Raw genomic sequence first — 23,969 nt, forward strand, 5'->3', positions numbered from 1 at the left:
AAGAGCAGAGCTGCTCAGTATGTACAAGGGCCTGGAGTGCCAGGAAAAGGGGGAAATGGCTTCCCACTGCCAGAGGGCAGGGATAGATGGGATATTGGGAAGAAAATCTTCCCTGTGAAGGTGCTGAGGCCCTGACAAGTGTGCCCAGAGCAGCTATGGCTGCTCTGTCCCTGGCAGTGTCCAAGGCCAGGTTGGATGGGGCTTGGAGCAGCCTGGGATAGTGGAAGGTGTCCCTGCCCATGGCAGGGGGTGGCACTGGATGGGCTTTAAGATCCCTCCAACCCAAACCAGTCTGGGATTCTCAGGGACTGGAAAGGCAAGGCCTCACCAGGCAAAGCCCAGTCCCACAAGAAACAAGCAGGACAGGCCAGAGGGAACAACCAAGCTGAGGTATAACTCCAGATCCTCAGGCAATATTGGGAGTGATGAGGATGGTCAGAGATCAAGACTGAAAGTCAATTCACAGGTGAAAGTCTGGCTCAGGCAGGACCATAACCAGAAACCAAAACTCCCCTAACATAACTCTGAGAGGGAGTGAAGGGATGAGCTGAGCTTAAATAGAGCTGCTGGCAGCCCCAGGTGAGGCCAGGCAAGGCCATGAAGGTTTTCACTGCCCTCAGGACACTGACTCCTGTTTAGAATGCAAACAGCATCTGTGTTTGGTTGGGCAGCATTTAGATAGCTCTGAAAATCCCTTTTTTAAACATCAGATATGCAGTGGGGATGAATCCTTATGCATGGACACCACAGGGAGATTAAGCACCTCCTCAGCAGTCAGGACACAGCTTTCCTGCTTGTCCCTTTGTTTTGCAAGTGTGCATTTTTTGGGAATTCACACTGCAGAGAATCCTCTCTGGTGTCATTAACTTAACACAAAGCCACCTGCAACAGAACATCCTTCTCCTTAATAAATTGCATATCAGGTTAATGAAAGGGCTTCAAGACATAAAACACTTTGGTGAGTGCCATTTTTGGAGGTGGGAGCAGAGCACGTTCAGGTGACAGCTCTGGGATGCACAAATGGATCTTTCTACACGTGGGAACTCCTCGGACAAAGGTGCAGCCCTGGAACTGCAGCCTCAGCAGGACAGGGATTACACAACCAAATCTTTTGAATGTAAATGAAGTGCCAGACAGATTGCCTCAGTTCCTTCTGCAGGAAATCTTTTCCACGTGGGATAGAAACAGAGAATTTGGAGATTGTCAAGAGTGAAGAAAATGTTCAGCATGATTTGGAGTTATACAATGGTGTTTGGCACCAAAATCTGGAGCTGCTCCTCTTGCTTAGCCTGGTTGTAACTTACTCAATAAGAAAACCTACAAATAATTTCTGTGTTGGGCCTTCATGTTAACATGTTAACAGGCAAGGGTTGTTCTGAATAATTAAAACAGTGTAGGCAGAGGGAACTGAGAACAGTGAGGGAATGTGGCTTGTCCAGCATGACAGTGAGAGATCAAGGTGCAGAACTCGAGTCATGGAACCCCCACCAACACTTTATCCACCAGATCACACTGCTTTGGATCATTGATTAATAATAGATAATGAATACCCACTGGAGACATTTCTGGCTCTTTCTCATCTTCAGTCTCCCCCTGTACCACCAACAGCTACACTAGGTTGGGATAAAACATATCCTTTGTGTGTTCAAAATGTTTTTCAATTTTATACATGTTTGAAAATTAACCCAATGCTCTGATTGGGACAAAATGCCACAGATAATCAAATCTTGAGACATATTATCCCCTCAGAACATTTTGAACTAGAGAGGAGCATCAGAGCAATGCTGTCCTGTGAACAGAGATGTTCAGCAGCCAAGAACAGCCTGGCCCAGACCCAGCAAGTGAAAAACCTGTACCAGTGAAGAATGCTGTGCAACACCTCTCAGTCTCACACTTTATATGAAAAGGTTTCTGCAATTATGCTTCTTTGGCAGGTAAAAAGCACAAAAAAGCAAAATGCCTTGTGGAGAGGACATGTGACACCAGCCTTAAATACACAATAATCCATAATATCATGGAACACCAGGATGGTTTGGGTTGGGAAGGGACCTCAAAGCCTATCCAGTGCCACCCACTGCCATGTGCAGGGACACCTTCCACTATCCCAGGTCACTACAAGTTCTGTCCAACCCGGCCTTGGACACTGCCAGGGATCCAGGGGCAGCCACAGCTGCTCTGGGCACCCTGTGCCAGGGCCTCACCACCCTCCCAGGGAAGGATTCTCTCCAATATCCCATCCATCCCTGCCCTCTGGCAGTGGGAAGCCATTCCCTGTGTCCTGTCCCTCCATCCTTTGTTCCTGGTCCCTCTGCAGCTCTCCTGGAGGCCCTTCAGGCCCTTCAGGCACTGGAAGGCCACAATGAGATCACTCGAAAGCTTCTCTTTTCCAGGCTGAACAATCCAAATTGTCTCAGCTTGGCTCACAGCAGAGCTGCTCCATCCTCCTGATCACCCTGGTGCCTCCTCTGGACTTGCTCCAGCAGCTCCAGGTCTGTGCTGGGCGCCAGGGCTGGAGGCAGCTCTGCAGGTGGGGAGTCACTGAGCTGAGCAGAGGGGCAGAATCCAAAGAATACAGGGAGAGGAGGCAGCAGAAACTCTGATAATTAAGGATAATCCAGAGGGCTGTGGATTAACACACAGTGTTCCATAGGCAGGACAGGCAGCCTACCCAGGATACCACACCAGCTACCCAAAAATGCTTGATAAGGTCACCTACTCTTGCTTTTAAGAGATTTTTTTTTTTTCATGATCCAGAGGGAAGAAAGGCAGATTTTCAGTGCTTACTGTGGAGGAGTCAGAGTCTAGGGACGGGATCTGGTCTTTCACTGCAGCAAGGATGGCTCCCCACTGGAATGTCCTGTCCCTCTGCACAGGAGCTGCAGCAGGCTCAGCTGCATGTTCTGCATCCTCACTTTGTGCTTCCGAGGCCATTGGAACAGCTTCCCTTCAAGGACAGGAAAGATGAGCTTAAGGGCACCTCTCCAAACGTGAGATAACATCAGTCCAAACCAAGGACAAAGTGTGTGTGGTCAGGGCAGAGCAATTCCCAGCACTCCCAGCAGGGAATGTTAAAATCTGCATTTTTGGAGTTATTCCTTCCCACCTGAGTTCAGAAAGGGCTCAGAGCTTTCTGCCCTACTCACCACATACTCCAGGGGCAGTTTTGCCCCTCATTTATAAAGTACTTTTTGGGATTCTTAACCAGAGTGCTGTAAATGTGTCCTCTCCAAGCATGTTCCCATGTTCTGCCTGCAGGAATGGGATAGGAACACAGCAAAGGCTGACACCTCTGCTCTCAGCTGAATTAACTCCTCTTCCCAATTTCCCTCACATTTCTCTCCTCACTACTGAAAGGATAGATAAAATTATCACAAAATCATATAAAATCTCATAATGGTTTGGGTTGGAACGGAGTTTAAAAATTATCTTGTTCTACCCACCTGCCATGGGCAGAGAACCTTCCACGTGATTCATGTTTACTTCTGTTTTCACTGGATTTTTATACAAAAATAGTTAAGAATAGGCATATTAGTGGATTTTTTTTTTTAATCTCTCAAAGTGTTTCTAAGATGGATTCTTTCCTCCTGTTACTTGATGTCCAAGAGAAATTGAGAACACGCAGTAGGAACTGCAGCTGAACTAAGAGGTCAGATAATTCACCCTCACAGAAAACCTTTACATTTTATGCTACAATCACGTGGTTTTCTGGGCAGTTACACATGAGAGTAAATGATTTCTGGTCCAGAGGTTTCACAGAATACCCAGGGTATTGCTGGAAGAGACCCACAAGGACCATGGGAGACTGGTAACTGTGGACTGTTCAGGACTGAAATAACTGTTCAAGGGACCACACTGTCACTGTTACCTGCACTGGCCAGGAACACTCCTCACAATGTGAAATTAAACTCAACTTACTCCCTGGGAAGTTTGTAACTTGCAAACTGCCTCTGTAGATACTTTATAGGCCACATCTATGGTGGTTTTGTTGGTGTGAGACAACCCCTGAATATCACTTAGATTAAAAAGAGGGAAATCCTCATGGCTGGAGCACTGTGCTCTGACACTGAGCAGAGCTTGCCAAGGGTCAGAGGAGCCCCATGAGGATAAAACAAACTGCCTAGTATGGTTCCCTCTACCAAATTCCCAGATAAATATTCCAAGGTTATGGATGGACACTGGATCTGACTTGTCAGTCAGTTAATGCAGCATCCTCTGTGGGAGCAAACAGTGCTCTGTGTCCACAAGCTACTGTTTGTTGGAGGTACTTTCTGTAGAGCTTGGCCATGGAGGTGGTAGGTCGAAGGTTGGACTTGATGACCTTGGAGGTCTTTTCCAGCCTTAATGACTCCATGATTCTGATTGAGACTTGAAACCCTGAGCTTCTCCGTGTCACCAGAAGGGACGTTTGCTGGAAAGGAGAAGCGGTGAAGACACCGGCAGTGGCGGGAGACAGAGCTTGGCTTCAGGGCTGAGCCGCCGCAGTCCCGGCGCAAGCACCGGGCCAGGGACGGGACCGGCCTGAGGGAGGGCTCCCCTCACAGCCCCGCCATGGCGGCCGCGCGGCGCACGCGCACCGTGCCCATGGCAACGCGGCTCCCGCGCCCCCGGGCCCGCCCCGCTCCCTTGCCCTCACTCACGGCGCCCACCGCCCCGCTCAGCGCCGGGCCGGGCCGAGAGCACAGCGAACCGGCGGCACCGGGACGAGCGCAGGGCCGCAGACAGCGCTGTGGGGCCGCGTTCTCGGGGGCTGCTGGCTACAACCGCCCGCCGCCAGCCTCAACCCCATTGGCTACCCTTCATCCCGCCCCTCAAACGGACTCCTCCCATTGGCCCGGCGCCGCCGGGGCTCTTGGGTGTTGTAGTCCGCCGCCCGGGAGGGCGGGGCGCTCCCGGCATGCCCTTTCCGGACGGGACTAGTTCCGGTGGCGGCGCTTACCGGGGTGCAGGTGAGGGAGCGGCGGGGTCGGGACAGCGGGCACCGGGACAGCGGAGAGGAGCAGTAGCGGCGGCACTCGCCTCAGGGGCCGGCCGCGGGCACTCCTCGTCCTCGGTGGGCCCTTGGGCGCAGCGGTTCCTAGCCGCTCGCTGAAGCCTGCGATGCCGAGGCCGCGTTGCCGGCAGGGCCGCGAGGGAGGCAGGAGCGGGGGTGACGCCCCCGGAGCCGTTTCGCTGCGGGACGTTCGGTAACAGCCGTGTGGAGGCCGCTTTGGCGGCTCCAGCCGCTGGGTCCGCCGCAGGTGCGCTGTGTGTGCCCGGGCCGAGCCCTGCGGGTGCCGTGTCCGGCTGCCTTGGCGGGCACAGCCCCTGACGGGGGAAATGTGCTCCCTAATGTGCCTGCTCGAGTGCTTTTGTGCCTCTTGCCTCGTTTTTGTGAGGTTGTTTGTTATGCTTTAATGTGCCTGAGAGTGGCAGGGTCATGGTGGAATCACTCAGCTTGGAAAGGACCATTAGGAACATTGAGTCCAAGCACTAAAATATGAAGAGATTGGTGTATGTTTTGTATTTTCAACAGACGTGGGTAGGATTGAACTTGACTGTTGCGGGTCCAGGAATGTTTTCTCTCGCCCACCTCAGGAACCTGATGTGGCTCTTGCAGCTGTGATTTGTGCCAGCTGAGTCAGTCAGTGGACGACACACTGCAAAAATGAAATGTTCTAGTTCCTGTTGTTGTGGCTGAGCTGGTAACAATTGCACCTGCAATGGGATGTATCGAGGCTTTTTTTCACTTCCTCCAATAAGTTATTGCTGGGTTTAGTGCAAATAAAACTAAATCAGGAGCAGAAGGGGAGCGTGTTCCTGCTGTGTTCTGCCCTGGTGTGGCCTCATCTCCAGTCCTGGAGGCAAGCATGCTATCAGAAGGATCTAAAGCTGTTGGAGAGTGTCCAAAGGAGGGACATGGGCATGGGGAAGGGTCTGAGGAGCAGCTGAGGACACTTGGATTGTTCAGCTGGAGAAGGAGACTGAGGGCAGAGCTCAGCAGGGGCTGGAGCTGGGCCAGGGCAGGGTCAGGCTGGAGATCAGGGAAAGGTTCTTCCCCCAGAGGGTGCTGGGCACTGCCCAGGCTCCCCAGGGAATGGGCACAGCCCTGAGGCTGCCAGAGCTCCAGGAGTGTTTGGACACCATTCCCGGGGATGCTCAGGGTGGGATTGTTGGGGGTCTGTGCAGGGCCAGGAGCTGGACTGGATGATCCGTGTGGGTCTTTTCCCACTCAGGATATTCCATGACTCTCTCTTGTCAGTGTACCAGCTCATTTGGAACCTCCAGCAATCTCCACCCTTGTGCTGCCTTGGGTGTCCCTATTTGGGGACAGAAGGACACGCGTGGATGTCACCTATGCCTGTGGGAGGGGATGTGAAGAGAGTGAATTGAGCAGTGCCTGCTGAGGGTGATTAATGGGTGGTGTTGGGGGCTGGTTGCTTCTCAAATCACCTCCCATTTATTGTAGTGTGATTCTAAGCTGCTTTTTGCTTCAGTTTTCATACTAAGTTTATTTTTTCTCTGCCTTCTGGTTTGCTCAAACAGCAGCCTCCAAATCCAGGGCAGTGTGGGGTTTGGTGCCTGCTCTGTGCCCCAGCACTGTAGAGCTCTGACCCTGATAAATAGCTGAGTGCTGATGGATTGAATTTAATAGTAATAATAACAGCAGCCTCACAGGTGTCATGGCTTGACCCCAGCTGGTTACCAAGTACCAGGCTGCTGCTTTTCCCTGCTCTATCCCAGTGAGATGGGGTGGAAAATCAGAAAAGAAAATAAAAATACCTCATGGCTTGAGGTAAAAGCAATTCAATTATTGAAGCCAAGTAAAATACAATGATAATATTGATTATAATGAGACAATAAACCCCAAAGAAACTCAAAAGTAACATGGTTGCTCAGCACCTGCTGATTCCCATCCTGTATCCAAGCTATGACTGGTCCCTCCCAGCCAAGCTCCCCAGTTCAGTTACTGGGAGTGGTGTTCTGTGGAATAGAATATCCCTCTGGCCAGTTTGGGTCAGCTCCCCCTGGCTTCTTGGGCACCTCCCTGCTGGCAGAGCATGGGAAACTGGCAAGTCCTTGATTTAGGGTAAGCACTGGATGGCAGCAACCAAAGCATCAGTGTGTTATCAGCATTCTTCTCATCCCAAATCCAAAACAGCCTGTGCCAGCTACCTGGAAGACAATGAACTCTATCCCAACTGAAAGTAGGACAGCAGAGCTGAGGGAGGGCTCTAACAAGTGTGAACTTGGTCACTCTACCCCAAAGCAAGGGAACAGCCTGTGAATGTTCAGGAATTCCTTGTCAAACATTCTTAGTAACCCAATGTCCCTCAGTACTCTTGTATTTACTTTTACAGGGATTTTTGTGGGCTTTATCTAAGATGTTCCATGCTATGATGTGAGCTTCTTAGGTTCTGTTGTGGCAGCCCCTGAATCCCTGGAAGTGTCCAAGGCAGCTTGGACAGGGTTTGGAGCAAACTGGGACACTGGAAGGTGTCCCTGCCCATGGCAGGTGGTAGGACAGGATGGGCTTTGGGGTCCCTTCCAACCCAAACCACCCTGGTATTCCATGGTATGATGGATTATTATGGATTGGATGCTCTTGTCACCTGTTCCCTCCAGGCTCCTCCTCTTTGCACCAGACAACTCCAATTTTGTTTCATTCAGGTCTTTTCATTTCAGTGCTGAGGGCTCTGATCACTCTTGTTGTCCTGGAGATTGTGAGCAGCTGTCCTCAGGTGCTTGCAGAGCTGACAACCTGCTGAAGTTCAGTCTGAGGGGAAATCTCAGAGCTTTAAAAAGTAAATCTCAAAAAGCAAATATGTAGGCAGAGCACAGGGGAGGTGTAGGAGTGAGACTGAATGTCCTGGATGTTCTGTCCTCTCCTTATTGCCTTGCTGACTGTGGATCATCTCACCAAGGCTGCACTGGTAATTTGTACTTGAGAGTGGCTGATTCTGACAAAGACCAAACACCTGAGTGGTTTATAATTAATGTGCCAAATTAACAAGCAGGGTAGGAAACAATGAGCTTCACTTGCACCTAAATGTGCTTCTACAAACTGCCCTGGATTTTACCTCCTTTCTTTGCCTCTTAGCTTTCCTGGGGCAGCTTTAATCTGTTTTAGTGAGAATTTCCTACTTTTCCCCCTTATGATCCACTTAGCTCTTCTTGTGTTTTGATTGTGAGGTGTTCAGGCCTTTCCCTTGTGCTCTGCAGATTTGTATTGAGGCCTCTGGGTTGCCCAGAACAGTACAAATTGCTGCTGTCAGGCAAAGTAGGTGCTTTTACAGATATTTTTAAAGAGACATGATTTCTTAACAGTTGATGAAGTAGAATAGATGGTGCTTTTGTTGTCTTAACAAGCTGAGGGTGAAGGAGGGGAAGAAAAGGAAGGTAGGAGGGAAAGAATCCAGGCGGGGAGTGAAGAGATAGGAATTAAAGGTGTTTCCTTATAAGAAAATGGGCTGGTGCTTTCAAGGCAAAGACTCCCAGTACTCAGAAAACAGGAGTATGGTTTTGAAATGTTACATGTGAGGGAATCTGAGGAGCAGCTGCTGCTGAAAAGCCTGTTCCTGCTCTCTTTTATTCCTCACCAGTGCCACATTTGGCATTTCCCTGACCCCAGAATGAATCAAAAGGATTAAACTGGTGAGAAGTTACCAGGAAGAAGACTTTATGTTGGCTTGTGTAGAGGGACCAGGCAAAGCCCAGGAGTGCTGTGTGGTGGGCAATGAGATTACAGGGAGAGGGAAGCCATTCCCTCTCCATGGGATTGCCTGGAACAAGCTGCCCAGAAAGGCTGTGGCTCTTCTTCTCTGGAGCTATTCAAAGCCCACCTGGACACAGCCTGTGTAATGTGATCAGAGGACTCTGCCTGAGCAGGGAAGTTGGGTGAGATGACACCCAGTGGTCCCTTCCAACCCAAACCACTCTGGGATTCTGTGTCCTGGAGCTGCAGCTGAAGCCCTCAGCTGCTGGATGCAGCTGTGCTGAGCAGCTCTTCATGGAGTGCCAGACAAGAACCTCTTCTCCTTCCTGTGAGAGGTTCAAATGATTGGTCTGCAATTGCTCCCTAAGGCTGGGATAAACCTTTCAGGCAGTCCTGCAGCTGGAGGAGTTGTGTAATTCAGTTGTGTCTGCAGGAGGGGCAGTGTGCTTGGATAATGAATGAATGGGCAGGTGTACTGCTGCCCCCACTGTTTCTGCATTTTCCAGGATTCACTGAGGTGAGGCTGGGTTGCCTCTGGAGGGCTGAAACAATAAATGGTAGAAACAATCTGCTTACAACCTGATGACAGTGGAGGGTGACCCTTTTCAGGTGACAGAGTGTTTTTGGGAGCAGTGGACAGTTGTCATTAATAATGACTGTGTCTTAATTTAATCAGGGCCATCCTGTAATGCAAGACAGATGGGCAAGACCAGGAATGTCTGACACATGAATTCTTAATTGTCTCCCTGCATTATGAACATGCAGAGCAAGAATTACATCCTTTTGTAAAACACTAAGCTTACCTTCAGCTCTTAAATAGAGGTTTAGTCTTCTCTAGCTGAGGTTATTCAAAGCTGCCTTAGGCATGTTTGGATTAGGCAGGGAGGAAACAAAGCCACTGCTTCTACAATCTTAAAATGAGAATTGAAAGATGTGGGGTTTAGCATTATTGCCTTTTGTTTTTCCAGTGTATTGGAATCACAGAGTTCCTGCAGCAAGAGAAAACTTGAGCAAAATCTTCTCAGCAACAGTTATTGCTTTGGGCTGAGGAGTCAATCAAAGTTGAGGTAAGAATTGAAACCCCACACATCTGAGCTGGCCTCACCTTCTGAGGATTTTAGAGAGATGGGACCACTGGGAGACATCTTAAAACATGATTTATTGCTCTTCTTCTACAGTCTCATGAAGGATAAGAACATCTTCACCACATATACCAGGAGTTGTGGCCAGTGGTCACAAGACCCCAGGTTACAATGTGTTTTAAAGGTTAATTAGCCAATAATCTACTGGCACACATATTAATTCACATTGCGGCAGGATGTGTGGTCCAGTTTAATTAACCACTGGTGCAAAAATTCAAACAACGTGTGTGGCATGTGTGGTGCCCTGCTCTCAACACACCTGGGAGCTGTAACTGTGTGGGAAGCAGGGTTCAGCAGCTGAGTGCTGTGCTCTGGTTTGGCTCCTCAGGGCGGGATGTCGGAGCTGAGCGACGAGGCCAGCGAGTCGGAGCTGCTGAGCCGCAGCCTGTCCATGTGGCACGGCGTGGGGCCCGTGCTGTGCCGGGAGGAGCTGGACGTGCCTCTGGACCTGCACACGGCCTCCTCCGTGGGGCAGTACCAGGTGGTGCAGGACTGCATCCAGCGGTGAGAGGGGCTGGGGAGGGCAGGGCTGGGGGCCACCTGCTGTAGCTGCGGTTGTCACCGGTGCCACACCGGTCGGGGCAACAGGGATACATTACTGGGACTCCCAAAGGGTTCTTGGCACAAAGTTTCCAAAGGCAAATCTGCTAATAAAATTACCTCCTTAGTGTTTTAGTGGGAGGTGTGTCTTCCCTATGGCAGGGCATAGAATGAGGTGGTCTTTGAGGTCCCTTCTGCCCCAAACCATTTGGGGGAAGTTGTGCTGGAGCTGGTAGAAATTCCCATGCACACTTCTGTGCTAGATGATAACAGGAGTCTGCAGAAGCCTGCTGTGGTCCACAGCTCCAGCACAGTGGTTCATGTGACTTCTTTCCTCTGTTCCTTAGTGGAGACCTGGATTTGAACCAGAGGAACTGTGGGGGCTGGACCCCACTCATGTACGCTTCCTACATCGGCCACGACAACATTGTGCACCTGCTGCTGGAAGCAGGAGTGAATGTGAACATCCCCACCCCTGAAGGCCAGACTCCCCTCATGCTGGCCTCCAGCTGTGGCAATGAGAGTGTTGCTTACTTCCTTCTACAGGTGTGTATCCCATAAAAAACAGGTAAAGCCACAGCACATTATTTAAATTGTCATACAAGCTGCCACTTTGTGTTCTGTCATTCTGCTTTGTGGTGAGATTTAATTTAAACTCCTGGTGTCCCAGCATAAAGGAGCAGTGGCTGAAAGCCTGAGCAAAGCAGGTGCAGTAAGGATTATTGTCTGTTCTCTTGCAGCAAGGGGCAGAGCTGGAAATGAAGGACATTCATGGCTGGACTGCCTTGTTCCACTGCACCAGTGCTGGGCACCAGCAGATGGTCAAGTTCTTACTGGAGAACGGGGCAAATGCCAACTGCAAGTAAGGAGGAATTTGTCATTTGATTATCATTTCATTGTCATTTGTCATTCAGTATGAAAGCAGCTGGTGGCAGATGAGCACACTCTAACAGACAGCTGCTTTTGTCTTCCCCCTGTACCTTAGGATGTGTGGCATAGCTAATACAGGGACAGGTGACTTGCAAACTGAATTGAAGTCTGCCCATGCTGTCACTGTTTATTAGACTAAGATCAAGGGAAATTAGATTTACTGCTTGTTTAATTATCTGCTAAACACTGACACCTTCTGAACTCAAGGGCACTTCATAAGTCTTTCTATTGATTATTTTATATACTCAGAGTTCAGGTCGGTTTTTGAAGCATGCTCTGCATTCCCATGCCTTGGGGACCACCACACATTTATTCACACGGAATTGCCTGAGGGCAACAAGAGGTTCTTGCTTTATTAGCTCCTGCAAAACTGATTTGGGCTCTTAAAGGCAGATCTGCAGCTGGAAGAGTGATCTGTTTCTGTGCAGCCAATTTAGGAACACCGAATCTCTGCAGGGAGTTCTACTGCAGGACAGCCAGTACATCGTAGAGTCTGTGATCAGCAAAGGTGGAAATGCTCTGTTAGGGAATGGCAAAACTGCAGCACAGTTCAGCTGTGCTTACACCAGTCCATGTGTGTGTTCTCTCCGCAGGGAGCCAGTGTATGGATACACTCCTCTGATGGAAGCAGCTGCATCTGGCCATGAGATAATTGTTCAGTACCTTCTCAATCATGTGAGTGTCCTGACAGGTTCTCTGTGTAGCTGAAAGTTTCTGGTTCCAGCCCTCAGAGGAGCCACCACAAATTTGACACCACGCGGTTTTTTGACAGTGTTTCGTTTGCTCCTTGATGACAGTCACCTCTGAAGTCCCAGACTTCAGGAGTGTTTCCAAAGTATCTGCTTTCTGCAGGCTGGTACCATGATTTTACACTGGCATTGCAAGAATAGGAGTGAGGTCTGACTGTCCAGATGTAACTGAATAATGACTGAATTAAAAAACAACTGAAGCTGTAGATTTTCTCTGGTGTTTATAGGCTTGCATGCTCAGGCTAGTGGACATCTGCATCCAAAAGCTCATGAGCATGCAGGGCTTTTACAGAGTTCGGTTCAAATCCCGTTTGACTGGTCCAGCCTACTGCCAGAAGGAGGCAGCAATACAAAACACTTCAGATCAAACAAACCAGTTCCTAGTGGCAATGCACAAGAGCCCTGAGCTATTTAGCATTCAGGAATTGGAGAGCCTGGAGATAACTAGAAAAGCATTCAGGGTATTATTGCAGCTTGAACTGTCAAAGATGAGCCTGTATTGCCTGATGGAGGAGCTAAGACAATTTTGGGTTGCTTTGTTGTTTTTGGTTTGTTTGGTTTTGTTTGCTTGTTTGTTTTTAATAAACATATTTATATATTTTACACTGCCCTCTGCCATGTGCACTTAAACAGGTTTTTTTCTGCAGGGGGTGAAGGCAGATGTCAGAGATAACACTGGAGCCACAGCACGGACCCTGGCCATGAAATATGGCCACACCAAGATTGTGGGGCTGATAGATTTGCATGCAGCCCCAGTGCCCAAGGTCCTCTGCAGAGGTCGAGGTAACAGATGTTTGACCTTGTTCATTTTAAGATGGAACCTGGAGTGAGGTGTTTGATAGTTTGAAAGTATGTTATACTGTGTAGATGGGGTAGTGCTGTTTGGTATATCCTGGAAATTCCAGCATTTTTGAGGATGGAAGAGGCATGAATCCAACAACTCTTGTCTGCTGGCCCCTTTCTGACTTAGGCTAGCTGTTTCACCCTCACTCTTTAACATTTCCCTTCTTCTTTCCACTGCATTTATAGGACCAGTAGCAAGTAAAGCAGACAAATGACTTCCTGTGCTGCTAACAACCTGTGTTTGAACTACAGGCAACTATGAGGAGCTGAGTTCTTCAGATGAATCATGTTCTGCTCCCCAGAGACAGAGACCTGCTCGTAGGCCCAAGGGTCCCAGCATCCACGAGGGGCCCCAGGCCTTGGCCAAGATCACAGCAGTTGGCATTGGGGGAAGGAAGCAGTCTTGCTATGGTGAGGAGAGTTGGGAACCTGAGACCTCAAATGCACTGCAGCTATTCCTGCTATCCATTTTTAATTTGTTTGGGAATCATGTGTGGTTTGTACAGAACAAAGATAGCTTTTCAGGTGTTCTCTATCCAGTGTCTAGGTTAGAAAGAAAAGCCCCTGAACTCTTTTGTCAAGGCTGGATATTGATGAGTGGGATACTCTTCTGCTCTCACCTCAATTGCTATTCTCCTGACTCTTGAGAACAGTTCAGTTTCTCTTTTTGAGGCAGACTCAAAAGTTTGAGAGCCCTTCTGAAGCTGATGATGGGGGGATGCTCACAGTGGCCAAGAAATCATTGATCAGGAGAGTGAACTTGTGAGTTTTGCCTTCCCCTGATGCTTGAAATGCTACTTAAAATGAAATTGCAAAACCTTTGCAATAGACCAATAGAAAAGGTGATCCCAATTCAGACATCCTGGATGCAGTGCTACAAGATCTGTTTTACTGTCTGTCATAGGTATTTCTATTGTGGCTGCCTGGAATAACCAAGATGATAGACTTGAAAGCATGTTCAAAGCTCAGTTCATTCTCCTAAACTGCACTAAAGTCTGTGTTATCCCTCAGGCTGTATTGGAATGATACTGTCAGCTTCTTAAGTGTCAGTGGGATGCTCCTGGTGTTTTAGCACAGCTGCAGGGGCGTTGGTTCTGCAGGCTGTGCAGGGCTGCTCTCAAGCAGCTGTTTCTCCCCTTTCATAATTTGGGTATAAAGAGGAGAGGGAGTGCTGGAAGCTGCTGTTTAAGATATATCTCTGCTGTGGGGTGTTTCTCTGACTTTCTTTCAATGTAAGCATGTAAATGGAGTACAGTGCTGTGGGGTCATGTGAGGGAACTGTAGGAACCTGCATTTCTCAGGTGCTCTCTGTGCTTTTCAGAACGAAACTTGCCAGTTGCAAGCACAGTTTCTCATTTTGGTTATTTTCACATCCAGGAGTGGTTACATTTGATACAGGAGCCTCCCTGATTAACTTGCATGCTAATCTCTGTTCTCCCTTGCTGTTGCACACAGAGCAGGTGCCCCCTCAGGGCTGTGTCACCTTCAGCAATGATGGCGGCTGTGAGGCAGGTGTCATCCGCAACAGGGACGTCACCTCCCCCATCAACGAGCTGGACATGGAGAGCAGCAGCAGTAGGGGTAAGTCACAGCCTCAGAAATGGTCCAGCCTCCAGTGCACACCTGGCTGTGAGTCCAGGCCTTGGCTTCCTTTCCTACTAAGATGCTGAGATTGGAATGTCTCTCTTGAGGGAAGGCTGGGATGGTTTAGCTACAGGAGATAAAGCTCAGTGTGGTAATTTTGTCAGTTTGTACAAATAATCTGAAGGAGGGTGGGAAGAAGACAGAGCATAGCTGTTTTCAGGAGTATCTCTGGTGGCAGACAGACTTGGGGAAAGAAGAGTGCTGGGGATCAGATGTGAAATCTCTGCCTCAGGGTCATCTTGTATCCTGAGTGCTGCACATGAAGCCTTGTTCTGCATCTCCTCTTCCTTTACACCTCCAGGAGGTTTTGCTGGTAGTTGTATAACAGAACCAGAATGTAATGAAGTTGTACTTCAACATTTTTTTTCCTGTTTCTTTCCAGAGGATAGTGCTTTGTCCAGCAACAGCTTGGGAACCATCAGGAGCAGCAGCAGCAGCAGTGAATGCCTAATTAGAATCCCAGGAGTCAGCAGTGAAGGCTCCTTGGAAAGCAATGAGGTGGATTTTTCTTTCTCTTCCTTCAGTTTGGGCAGTGCTTTCACCCCTGGGTGACTCTAATCCCATGGGAGCCTGTAGGACCAGGCTGGGTGAGGAAAGGCTGTTCCAGGGACAGGAAAACCAAGGAAGGGGAAGAGGTTGGAGGTTACTCACAGTTAACATGGGTCAAGGCAGCTCTGGGGCTGCAGTACAAAAGGGCTTTAGGTCTTGGAGGAGTCTGCAGTTGTTAATCTGTGAGCCCCCCTGATGCTGACATCTCTGCACAATCATCCTTTCCATGCTGTGGGTGGTGTTTTCCTTTTCCAGGACTCTGATCACACCAGCAGCCCCCCGAGTCGGAAACAAGCCAAGAGCTTTAAGGGCAAGACCCGCTACAGCAACAGTGACAGCCAATGGAGCCACTGCCTGGGCAAGGCTGGGGGCTGCAGCCAGCAGCACCTGGTCCTTCCTGAGCCCCCAGCCTACACAGGGCCCCAGGTGAGCACTGACTTGTCCTGCAGGCTCTGGCACTGTACCAGGCGTGGGAGGCTTTCCCAAGGTCACCAAAACACCTTGGATTCCAAACTTAAACACTTGTGAAACAGCAATTTCTTGTGGAGGAGCTGTTTGATGTTGCTGTTGCTTGGAGAGGTTTCCAAGACCCTTCAGGCTCATGGGTGGACCATCAAACCTGACAGTGGGGTGGGCTGGGGTAGCTGGTTCTGTGCCATTCTGCTCTGCACTTGTTAGAAGAGGCCATGGCTGCAGCAGAGGCCAGTCCTGGTGTGTGACTGTGGAGAAGGACAGGGAACCACAGGAAGCTGTGGTTGCTGCTGGAACCCAGAAAGGTGTTAAAACAGCAGGAGAAAGCAGATATTTATGATCAGGAGGAGTGGTGATGGTTTTGTTGTGAGGGTGTAAATAAGTTTGTTTTGTCTGAGCTGCAGGACCTGGCAACATTCCTTGATGAAATTGGGTGCCTGAAGTACCTGCAGGTGTTTGAGGAGCAAGACGTGGACCTCCGGATCTTCCTGACCCTCACAGAGAGTGACCTGAAGGAAATAGGCATCACGTGAGTCTGTCCTGTCCTTCCCAGCTTTCCCCTACAAACCATGTCCAACCTGGTCAGGAAAGTTTAGCTGGGGAGTGCTGCTCTCTGCTGGCTGCCTCCCACACAACGCGACATCCCCATGTCCCCGGCTGTAACACACTCCTGCTTCTGGAGGTACCCTGGAGACACCAGCGTGCTGCAGAGGCCCTCATGGCATCCTGTTGGGCTGAGCAGAGGTGGTGCAGGGCCTGAGCCCTGTTGGTTCCATCCCCCCAGGCTGTTTGGCCCCAAGAGGAAGATGACCTCGGCCATCGCGCGTTGGCACAGCAGCGCCCGCCCGCCCAGCGACGCGCTGGAGTTGGCCTACGCCGACCGGCTGGAGGCAGAGATGCAGGAATTGGCCATCCAGCTGCACAAGGTGAGGCTGCTGCCAGCTCCTCGGGGCCCTGCACCCTGCAGGAAGTGATCAATGCTGTGTTTTGGTTGTGCCTCTGTTTCTCCTTCACCTCAAACCGTGACTTGTAGTGGACACGCTTGGCGTCAAGTACGCCATGAGTGCAGCTTACCCACTCCTTGTCCTTTGTGCTCCTTTGTGGTCCATTGTGTCTGTTTCCCATCCAACTGAAAAGTATAGGAACCAGGGGCAGGAATCCAATCCCTGCTCTTTCCCAGCAGTGTCATTTTTATGGTGAAGTTGTGCAGCCATCAGTGAACAGACTTGTGTTGGTTTGGGAAATTTGGACTCACTTTGTAACTTTGTAAACAGAGAGGAAGGGGGAATTTTAACTGTGGGGCTGGGCTTAGTGTGGAGAGAACCTGTACTCAGTGTACAAGCTTCATCCAGCTTCCTTTCCCACTTGAAAGGAACATTCTTGCTGCCTAAGGCATTAAAAAAGTAGGGACTTGAGATCAGCAGATGTTCAGTGCTCCCAGCCTGATGCCCAGTGTGCTCTGCTGCAGAGGTGTGAAGAGGTGCAGGTGATGAAGGGCCAGGTGTGCCAGGAGCAGAAGCTGCGTGCAGTGGCTGAGAGCTGTTTGATGGAGCGGGATGAGACCTGGAATACCATCCAGTGCCAGCTCAGAGAGGCTCAGGCCATCACCAAGGATGCTGGAGTTCTGCTGGATCAGATCAAGTAAGTCACTCCCACTGAGACTGCTGGGAAATGGGAGATGAGGTCATTGGCAGCCTTACAAGCGGTGCTCAGGGTAAGGCAGCAGAGCTCACCTGGCACCTGAACACATTTGGATCCTGCCTGAATTTCCCTAGTGGAAAGCCACAGCCACGGGAGCACATCTGAAGCTTTGGTCAGATACATGAGCTAGAAGTGGCATTTTGGGGGTGCTGGGTGCTCCTGTTTCAACTAGAAGCAACCAAAAGGCTGAGACTGTGCCTACCCAGTGCCCAGGGTATAACATGGTGATCAGGTGAATACAAAAAGGAGTTTTTAATCCATATCCTGTCAAAGGATGTGCAGTGACTTGCAAGTGAAGAATACTTTTCCTACAACTCAGACAGCTGGCAGAATAATCTGCCCTGTCCCACCTCCTGACACTCCTTTTACTCCCTTTGTGGTGCTTTTCTCTGTGCCTCATTTGGACTCCTGTCATGGGCCTTGTTCTGTCCAGTGGTACAACAGGGATATCCCTGAAAGTGGCATCAATGCTGCTGCTTATGGATCCTAGCTCAGGGGGGTGGGGTCTGCTTGCTGCTAAGCCAGAGTGAGCTAAGTTGGATCCAGAAGCTCAGCAGAGCAGTATTCCCACTGCAGAGGGCAGAGCCTGACTTTTCTCCCTGACTGAGGAGCTGAGGCTGCTCTAGAAGGGCCCTGCCATGCTCTGAACATACACTGCTTGAATTGGTGGGATGGTGATGACAGCCTGAGAACCTGGGTGCCCCTCACGCCTGTCCTGAGGTCATTTCCTTTGCCCAGTAGAAACCTTGGATTGGGCCTGGTTGTCACACAGAGCAGGCACAGCCCCTGGCTCAGGCTTCCTGCTGCTCACCCCGGGCCCTCCTTGTCTTGTCCCCCCACAGCTCCTCTGTGAACGGGGCAGAGCTGGCTGTGGCTGCGATGGGGAGCAGTGGCTGGGAGCTGAGCAGTGCCAGCGCCCCGAGCTCGGGCTGAGGCACCACTTCCTCTTCCCGGGAAGCAGCAAGGAGCAGGTTGTACCCCAGGGCCTTAGAGGCACCCCGTGCAGGTGCTGTAGGAGTGTGCAGTGTCACTCCCAGCGTGTCCCTGTGTCCTGCTGATGGCTTTGGTGTGATTTGGCAGGAGCTGCCAGGCGGAGCTGTCGTGCCGGCTGGCCCCGGAGCGGGCGGGCGATGGAGCACCGGACACGCCGGAGTGTGGCACCAGCACTGGGGAGAGCCAGCGGCCAGGGGAGCGCCCAGGTGAGGAGCAGCTCCAGGAGAGCCCAGGGCAAACCCCTTGCTTGTCTGTCCTTGCTGGAAGTCACAGAGCTGGGAATGGATGAGCAGCCAAACTCTTAGAGTGAGTTTTAGTCTTGCTCAGGAGAAGTGTTTAAAGCTCACGGGGAGTTTGGAGTGGAACTTGAAGAGTTTATCTGCAAGGTTTGGGATCTGGAAGGTGTTTGTGGCTAAAAATGCAGAGCTGTAGCACAGGCCCCAGTGACAGCCCTGCTTCAGGGACCTGTGGCTGCAGCTCGGGTTTGTTACCACCCTGTGCCCCACTGGAGCAGGGTCTGAACCAGGAGATGTGGTTGGCTCCCTAACCCCGTTTGTGGGGGGATTTTGCTGTTGGATTCATGGGACAAACCTCTGTGGCTGGGCAGGCCTGACCCAGCAGCTCCTTATCCCTAGGAGCTGGTAAATGATCCCTGGAAGTGCTCAAGGCCAGGTTGAATGGAACTTGGAGCAGCCTGGTGTAGTGATAGGTGTCCCTGTCCATGGCAGGGGGTGGAATGGGATGGACTTTTAAGGTCTCTTCCAACCCAAACCATTCCTTGATTCTGAGATTCTTTGATCTTGCTGCCTGTGACATGTTCCTAGTGACCTGTTCTTTGCTGCCTGTGTCTTAGTGAGACAAGAAGGGATCCTGTTGATTTCTGTCCACTGCACTTAATCCTTTTGAGATTCTATTAATAAAAACAACCCAACCAGTCTAAAAATGTAAATTCCTAAGTGACAGAATTGCCAGAAAACTCCTCATTTTGGTACAGGCAGCTCCAGCTGTCTTCTGTGTGATTCAGAACCCCTAACTGGAATCTCTTTGGCTGGGGATGCTTCTCAGCAGCACTGTCCCAGAGAGCTGCAGATGGATTAACTGTGTCGCTATCCTTGCAGTGCTGGAAGGATGGCCACCTTCCTTGAAGTCCATGAGCTTGCCTGAGCTGTCAGCTGTGCTGGAGGAGTGTGTGGGAGAGATGGGTAAGGTGGGGAGGACTCTGGGCGTGTGGAGGGACTGTTGTGCTGGGTGAAGTTTGGTGGTTGGGAATGGTTGTTGGGAGAGACCCCACAATCCCTGCTCATTCAAGGAAGTCTCCAGACTCTGGAGTTGGTGCAATTCTTGCTTCAAGTCTTGGGCTCTGCATCATCTCTTGGTGGCAGGTCCAGGCTGAGAGGTGGGGAGTGGTCCCTGCATCTCCTATTCAGTGGTGAGAGCTGCTGGGGAACTGGTTCCTTAATCCTGTGTCCTGTTCTCCTGGTGACAGGAAATTGTCCCAGCAACTTGCAGACAGTAGAGATACCCCTGTTTTCAGAGGAGGAAGGCAGCACAGCAGTGGCTGAGTGCAGCCTGTTCTTTCCTGCCTCCTGGCCCCTTCCTAATGCTGCTTTTTCCCTTTGGTTTGTCCTCAGGAAAAGCTCTGCAGACTGTGACTCATAACCTCCAAAGGCTCCAAGCCCTGGGGCAGAGCGGGCAGAGCCGGCCAAAGCCATAACCAAGCCAGGAGGGTGAGTGGGAACAACTGCCCTGCCAGTCCCAGGCTGTGGCCCTGAGGGGACACCATCCCCTCACTGCCACTTGCCCAGAGCTCGCTCGGAGCCCACACACCAGGGCTGGGCTCTGGCTTGTTCTTGTGTGCCCTCTGGTTGGTTCTCCCTTTGGAAAACCCATAGCCCCGTTGCCCCTGTGTCCCAGCAGAGGGTGACTGTTCCCTCTCTCCTGGTGGCTGCAGGAATTCTGACGTCGGGTGACTGTTCCACCCGGAAGCTGAGTGTGCCTGGGACAGGGAGCACGGCGCCGTGCCGGCAGCACCGAGGCTCTGCCGAGGGCCACCACAGCTGGCGGGGCACGGAGGAGGCTGTGGCCACCAGAAAACACAGCTGGGAGGACGAGGGACAGCAGAGGACAACGACCAGCAGCTCTTGGAGCCTGACTCAAGGCTCCCAGGATCTTCGTTTGAAAGGTTTAGGTTTGGAGGAGGAGCTCCAAGCCTGGAAGTTTTATCTGCCCTTAAGCTTCCTGCAGCCCTTGTTCAGGTCTGGGTGGTGGTAGAAAGGTGACAGTTGCACACAGCAATCAACTAATTATCCTTTTCTGCATCCCAAGTTACCCGGGGCCTCTGAAATGTGTCCTTGGCTCCTCCTGTGCCATGGGGATTGGCCCAGAGAATGGATCTGAGGCCTTGAAGAAGGCAGTTTGTTGTGGAGGGGTGAAGGGAGTGGAGTTTGTGATGATGTTTGGCTCTTTGAGCTACAGTGAGCTCAAAGTGCAGCCCTGTTCCTAGTTGGAATATCTGCTCTACTGCCACCCCAGATCTGAGCTTCAAAGCCTGTTCCTCCAGACAGTCCACTCTGGTTCACTTTGGGTTCCTGCTGTCCTCAGGGGCTGGGTGTGATCACATTGGTGGTTTAGGAATGGCATTCACTGAAACAGTCCCAACTCACCCACTCTCCCTTCTCCCCTCCCCTAGGCTGGGATGGAGAGGAGAACTGGAGGCACAAAGGGTGAAGATCACGGGTAGAAATAAAAGCATTTTACAGGAAACAGCAATGAGATAAGGAACAGTAACAACCACAACAGTAATAACAAAAGTGTACAGGAGAGGTCCTGGTCCTGCAAAAATGAACCCTGTCCTAGCCAGAACTAGGACATCACTATTCCTCCATCCCCAAGAACTTGGCCTGTGGTCAGAGGTTTATGGCAGAGGTCATTGGTCTGGTTTGCCAGGGCCAAGATCCCAGCAAGGAAAATGTTCCCCTGGAAAGATAAGAGAGAGAAGGAAGAGCTGGGACTATTGAGCTTTCCATGCCTCTGGCAAACAGGGGAATGCCAAGACAGCAGAGCAGGAACAGGGATAGCTCTGTGCCCCAGGGGAGGTGGGCAAAGGAGCCACAGCCCAGATGGAGCTGTGATGCCAAAGCTTTGCTCCTCACCACTGCTTGCCTTTGATCTGCAGGCATTACTGTTGGGAAATAGTTCTGCCAGAGCATTCTTGGGTGGGCATTGCCAAGGACAGGCAGTGCAGGAAGAGGCTGCCCTGTCCCAGGGAGTGAGTGAGGGATCTGGTGCTGGCACCTTGGTGTAAAGTGATTTCCAGTGACTCTGTGTTCCCATCTATTCCTGAATCCTGTAAGGGGGAAAAACACAACAAGGAAAATCTGAAGTCTGGGAGTGATGGCCTTCATGAATCAGGACAAGTCCTTTAGGGAAGAGGATGGAACTGTATGTTCCTTCTGGCTTTTGGAGCTTGGGCACAGGTCCCAAAAACCCATCCAGCTCCATTTTTTCAGCTGGTCACCCCTTCTGCTGAGCTGTCCGAGTCCCTTTAGGCAGGGGTGACAAGTGCTCTGTGCTTCCTGGGCCCAGCCCCTGTCCCAAACCAGGCGGGTCTGGCCCTCTCAGCTGTCACCCTGTGTGCTGGCAGTGTCCCCCTGCTCTGGGTGCTACTCCCTGCCTGTGGTTACCTCCCACCCTCAGCACAAGGCACTGGTTTTTCATCTTGAGCAAATCCATGGAACACGTGGGCACCCAGTGCCAGCTGCAGGATGGGGCTGCTCAAGCTTCACCCTGAAGGGTTTGGATGAGGTGGAGGGAATTCTCATGCAGCACCCCTGGAAACTCTTCAGAGGACTGAGGCTGTGCTGGGAAGTGTTCAGGGCTTTGTCCCTCATTCTCTGGCACTGGAGGAAGGGGGGGAGTGCCAAGGTCTCTCCCTGCCTCTGGCTGCAGTAATATGGGGTTGTTAGTGCTGTTGCCCTTAAATTTAAGGCAAAGCCCCCCAAAAATTCCTAAGGCAAAGGGCCTGGGGGCACGTGGAGAGCCAAGGGGGAGCTCTGGCTCAGCAGTGCCCTCAGAGCAGTGGCTGCAAGGTGACTCCAAGGGATTTGGGGCTGCCTTTGCTAAGTCTGAGGCTGGAATAAAGGGGGTTTAACATGATCTGTCCAATAGATTAGAATGTCTGGAAAAAGAGAGGAGATGTGGCAGTCTGTATGTGAAGGAAAAAGACCCTAAAGGGGTGCTGCAGGATCCCAGGTGTGAAAGCACAAAAGGGGCCAGCAGGGACTGGGTCTTCTACAACAGGGTCTCCCTGAGGAGGCAATTCCTTAACTGCGGGATGTGAAGCAGCATTCCTTGCAGCCAGGGTGGCTGTGCAGGCAGCAAGAGTCTGGTGCTACCCTAAGGTGAGCTGTCCGAGGAAAAATATCATTTGCTGATTTGGGTAAATGAATAAAAGCTGAGAAGCCTGTGTGTGGTGTGTGGGTTTCTCTACAGCGAGCTGGGGCATCATGAATAAGTTCCCTGATTTCTTGCAGGACAATCAGGAATGCTACACAGGCATTTCCAGCCTGCTCTGCCAGGAGGTTGCAGGCTCAGGGCATTTGGCGTGCCTCAGCCTTGGGGGGTGTGGGTGATGTGGGAATCCAGTGAGTCCAGAGAAAACCATGGAGGTACTCCAAGGGCTGGAGCCAGGCTCAGAGAGCTGGCTCTTCACCTGGAGAAGAGAGGGATCCAGGGAGACCTCAGAGCCTACTTAAGGGGCTCCAGGAGAGCTGGAGAGGGACTGAGGACAAGGGCGAATGGCTTCCCACTGCCAGAGGGCAAGGATGGATGGGATATTGGGAAGGAATTGTTCTCTGGGAGGGTGGGCAGGCCCTGGAACAGGGTCCCCAGAGAAGCTGTGGCTGCCCCAGGATCCCTGCAAGTGTCCAAGGCCAGGCTGGACCAGGCTTGGAGCAGCCTGGGATGGTGGGAGGTGTCCCTGACCGTGGCAGGGGCTGGGATGGGATGCGCTTTAAGATTCTTTCCATGCCAGTCCTTTCTGAGATTCAGCTGTCTGTACCCACCAGGCCTTTCCCTTCCCTGGAGCAGACAGAAGCAGCAGGCTCTGCTTGCTGAAAAATAAATATTTATTTACACCTGAAAAGAGAGTTAATGTGTAAAATGGTCTCATGGGGGTTCCATCGATCTGGGACTGTTCCTGTGTGACTCCAGCCTGGTGCAGCCTCTTTGCTTTGTGTGCCTGAGGCAGCTCCTCCGTGAGGCACTGCCAGAGGCTCCCCCAGGACTTGGAGAACCTCCTGTGTCCATGGGCATCTCCTGGAGTGATCTCCTCCAGCCTGGAAGGGCCTTGTGCATTGCAAAGGAAGGAGTGTGGTGGGAACAAGCTCTGGCAGCATGCCCGTGCTGGTCCTGAGGGTCAGAGTGAGGGGCTGGGGGTGTCTCCAGCTGCTTGGGGCTCCTCCAGGAACACACAGCACCAGCACAGGAGCAGCCCTGCTCAAACCACACCACTTCACTGCTTCCCTTGCTCCTGGGCTTCCTGGGCGCCACAGGCTGCTTGGCGAGGGTGAGATGATGCTTTGGCACCACCCCACTGGAAAGCAAACCCCCAGGATGGATTTTAGCCTTTGGCCAGCAAAATGGTTCCTGAGCTCCTGCCAGGCCTGGAGATCCAGCTTTCCCTCCACAAAGCAGGAGGAGGTTGGGCTGGGTGCT

The 23,969-nt window shown here is 51.3% G+C and overlaps 2 protein-coding genes and 1 long non-coding RNA gene across 3 annotated transcripts in view; 2 read left to right on the forward strand and 1 right to left on the reverse strand.

The window, feature by feature from the left end:
• Positions 1–2,991, reverse strand: part of DNAAF8 (dynein axonemal assembly factor 8) — an 84,803-nt gene extending 81,812 nt beyond the window's left edge. Inside the window, exon 1 of the mRNA XM_066330092.1 lies at positions 2,785–2,991. Coding sequence (XP_066186189.1) covers positions 2,785–2,931 — 147 coding nt within the window. The 5' untranslated portion in view covers positions 2,932–2,991. The remainder of the gene's footprint in view (positions 1–2,784) is intronic.
• LOC136368101 (uncharacterized) lies at positions 181–23,397 on the forward strand. The gene is made up of 2 exons (XR_010744771.1): positions 181–249; positions 23,246–23,397. It is a non-coding gene; the product is annotated as an uncharacterized lncRNA (long non-coding RNA).
• On the forward strand, positions 4,882–22,719 carry ANKS3 (ankyrin repeat and sterile alpha motif domain containing 3). The gene is made up of 18 exons (XM_066330093.1): positions 4,882–4,946; positions 9,661–9,759; positions 10,163–10,338; positions 10,722–10,920; positions 11,115–11,236; positions 11,898–11,979; positions 12,701–12,836; positions 13,149–13,307; positions 14,352–14,477; positions 14,923–15,038; positions 15,345–15,515; positions 15,965–16,089; positions 16,345–16,486; positions 17,029–17,201; positions 18,342–18,460; positions 19,373–19,456; positions 19,886–19,981; positions 20,206–22,719. Exons 3-17 carry the CDS (start codon positions 10,169–10,171, stop codon positions 19,966–19,968), a joined length of 2,007 nt encoding a protein of 668 aa, XP_066186190.1. The 5' UTR covers positions 4,882–4,946; positions 9,661–9,759; positions 10,163–10,168; the 3' UTR covers positions 19,969–19,981; positions 20,206–22,719.
• Positions 23,398–23,969: the final 572 nt, after the last annotated feature.

The sequence above is a fragment of the Sylvia atricapilla genome, chromosome 15, assembly GCF_009819655.1.
Source record: "Sylvia atricapilla isolate bSylAtr1 chromosome 15, bSylAtr1.pri, whole genome shotgun sequence".
Classification (NCBI taxonomy): domain Eukaryota; kingdom Metazoa; phylum Chordata; class Aves; order Passeriformes; family Sylviidae; genus Sylvia; species Sylvia atricapilla.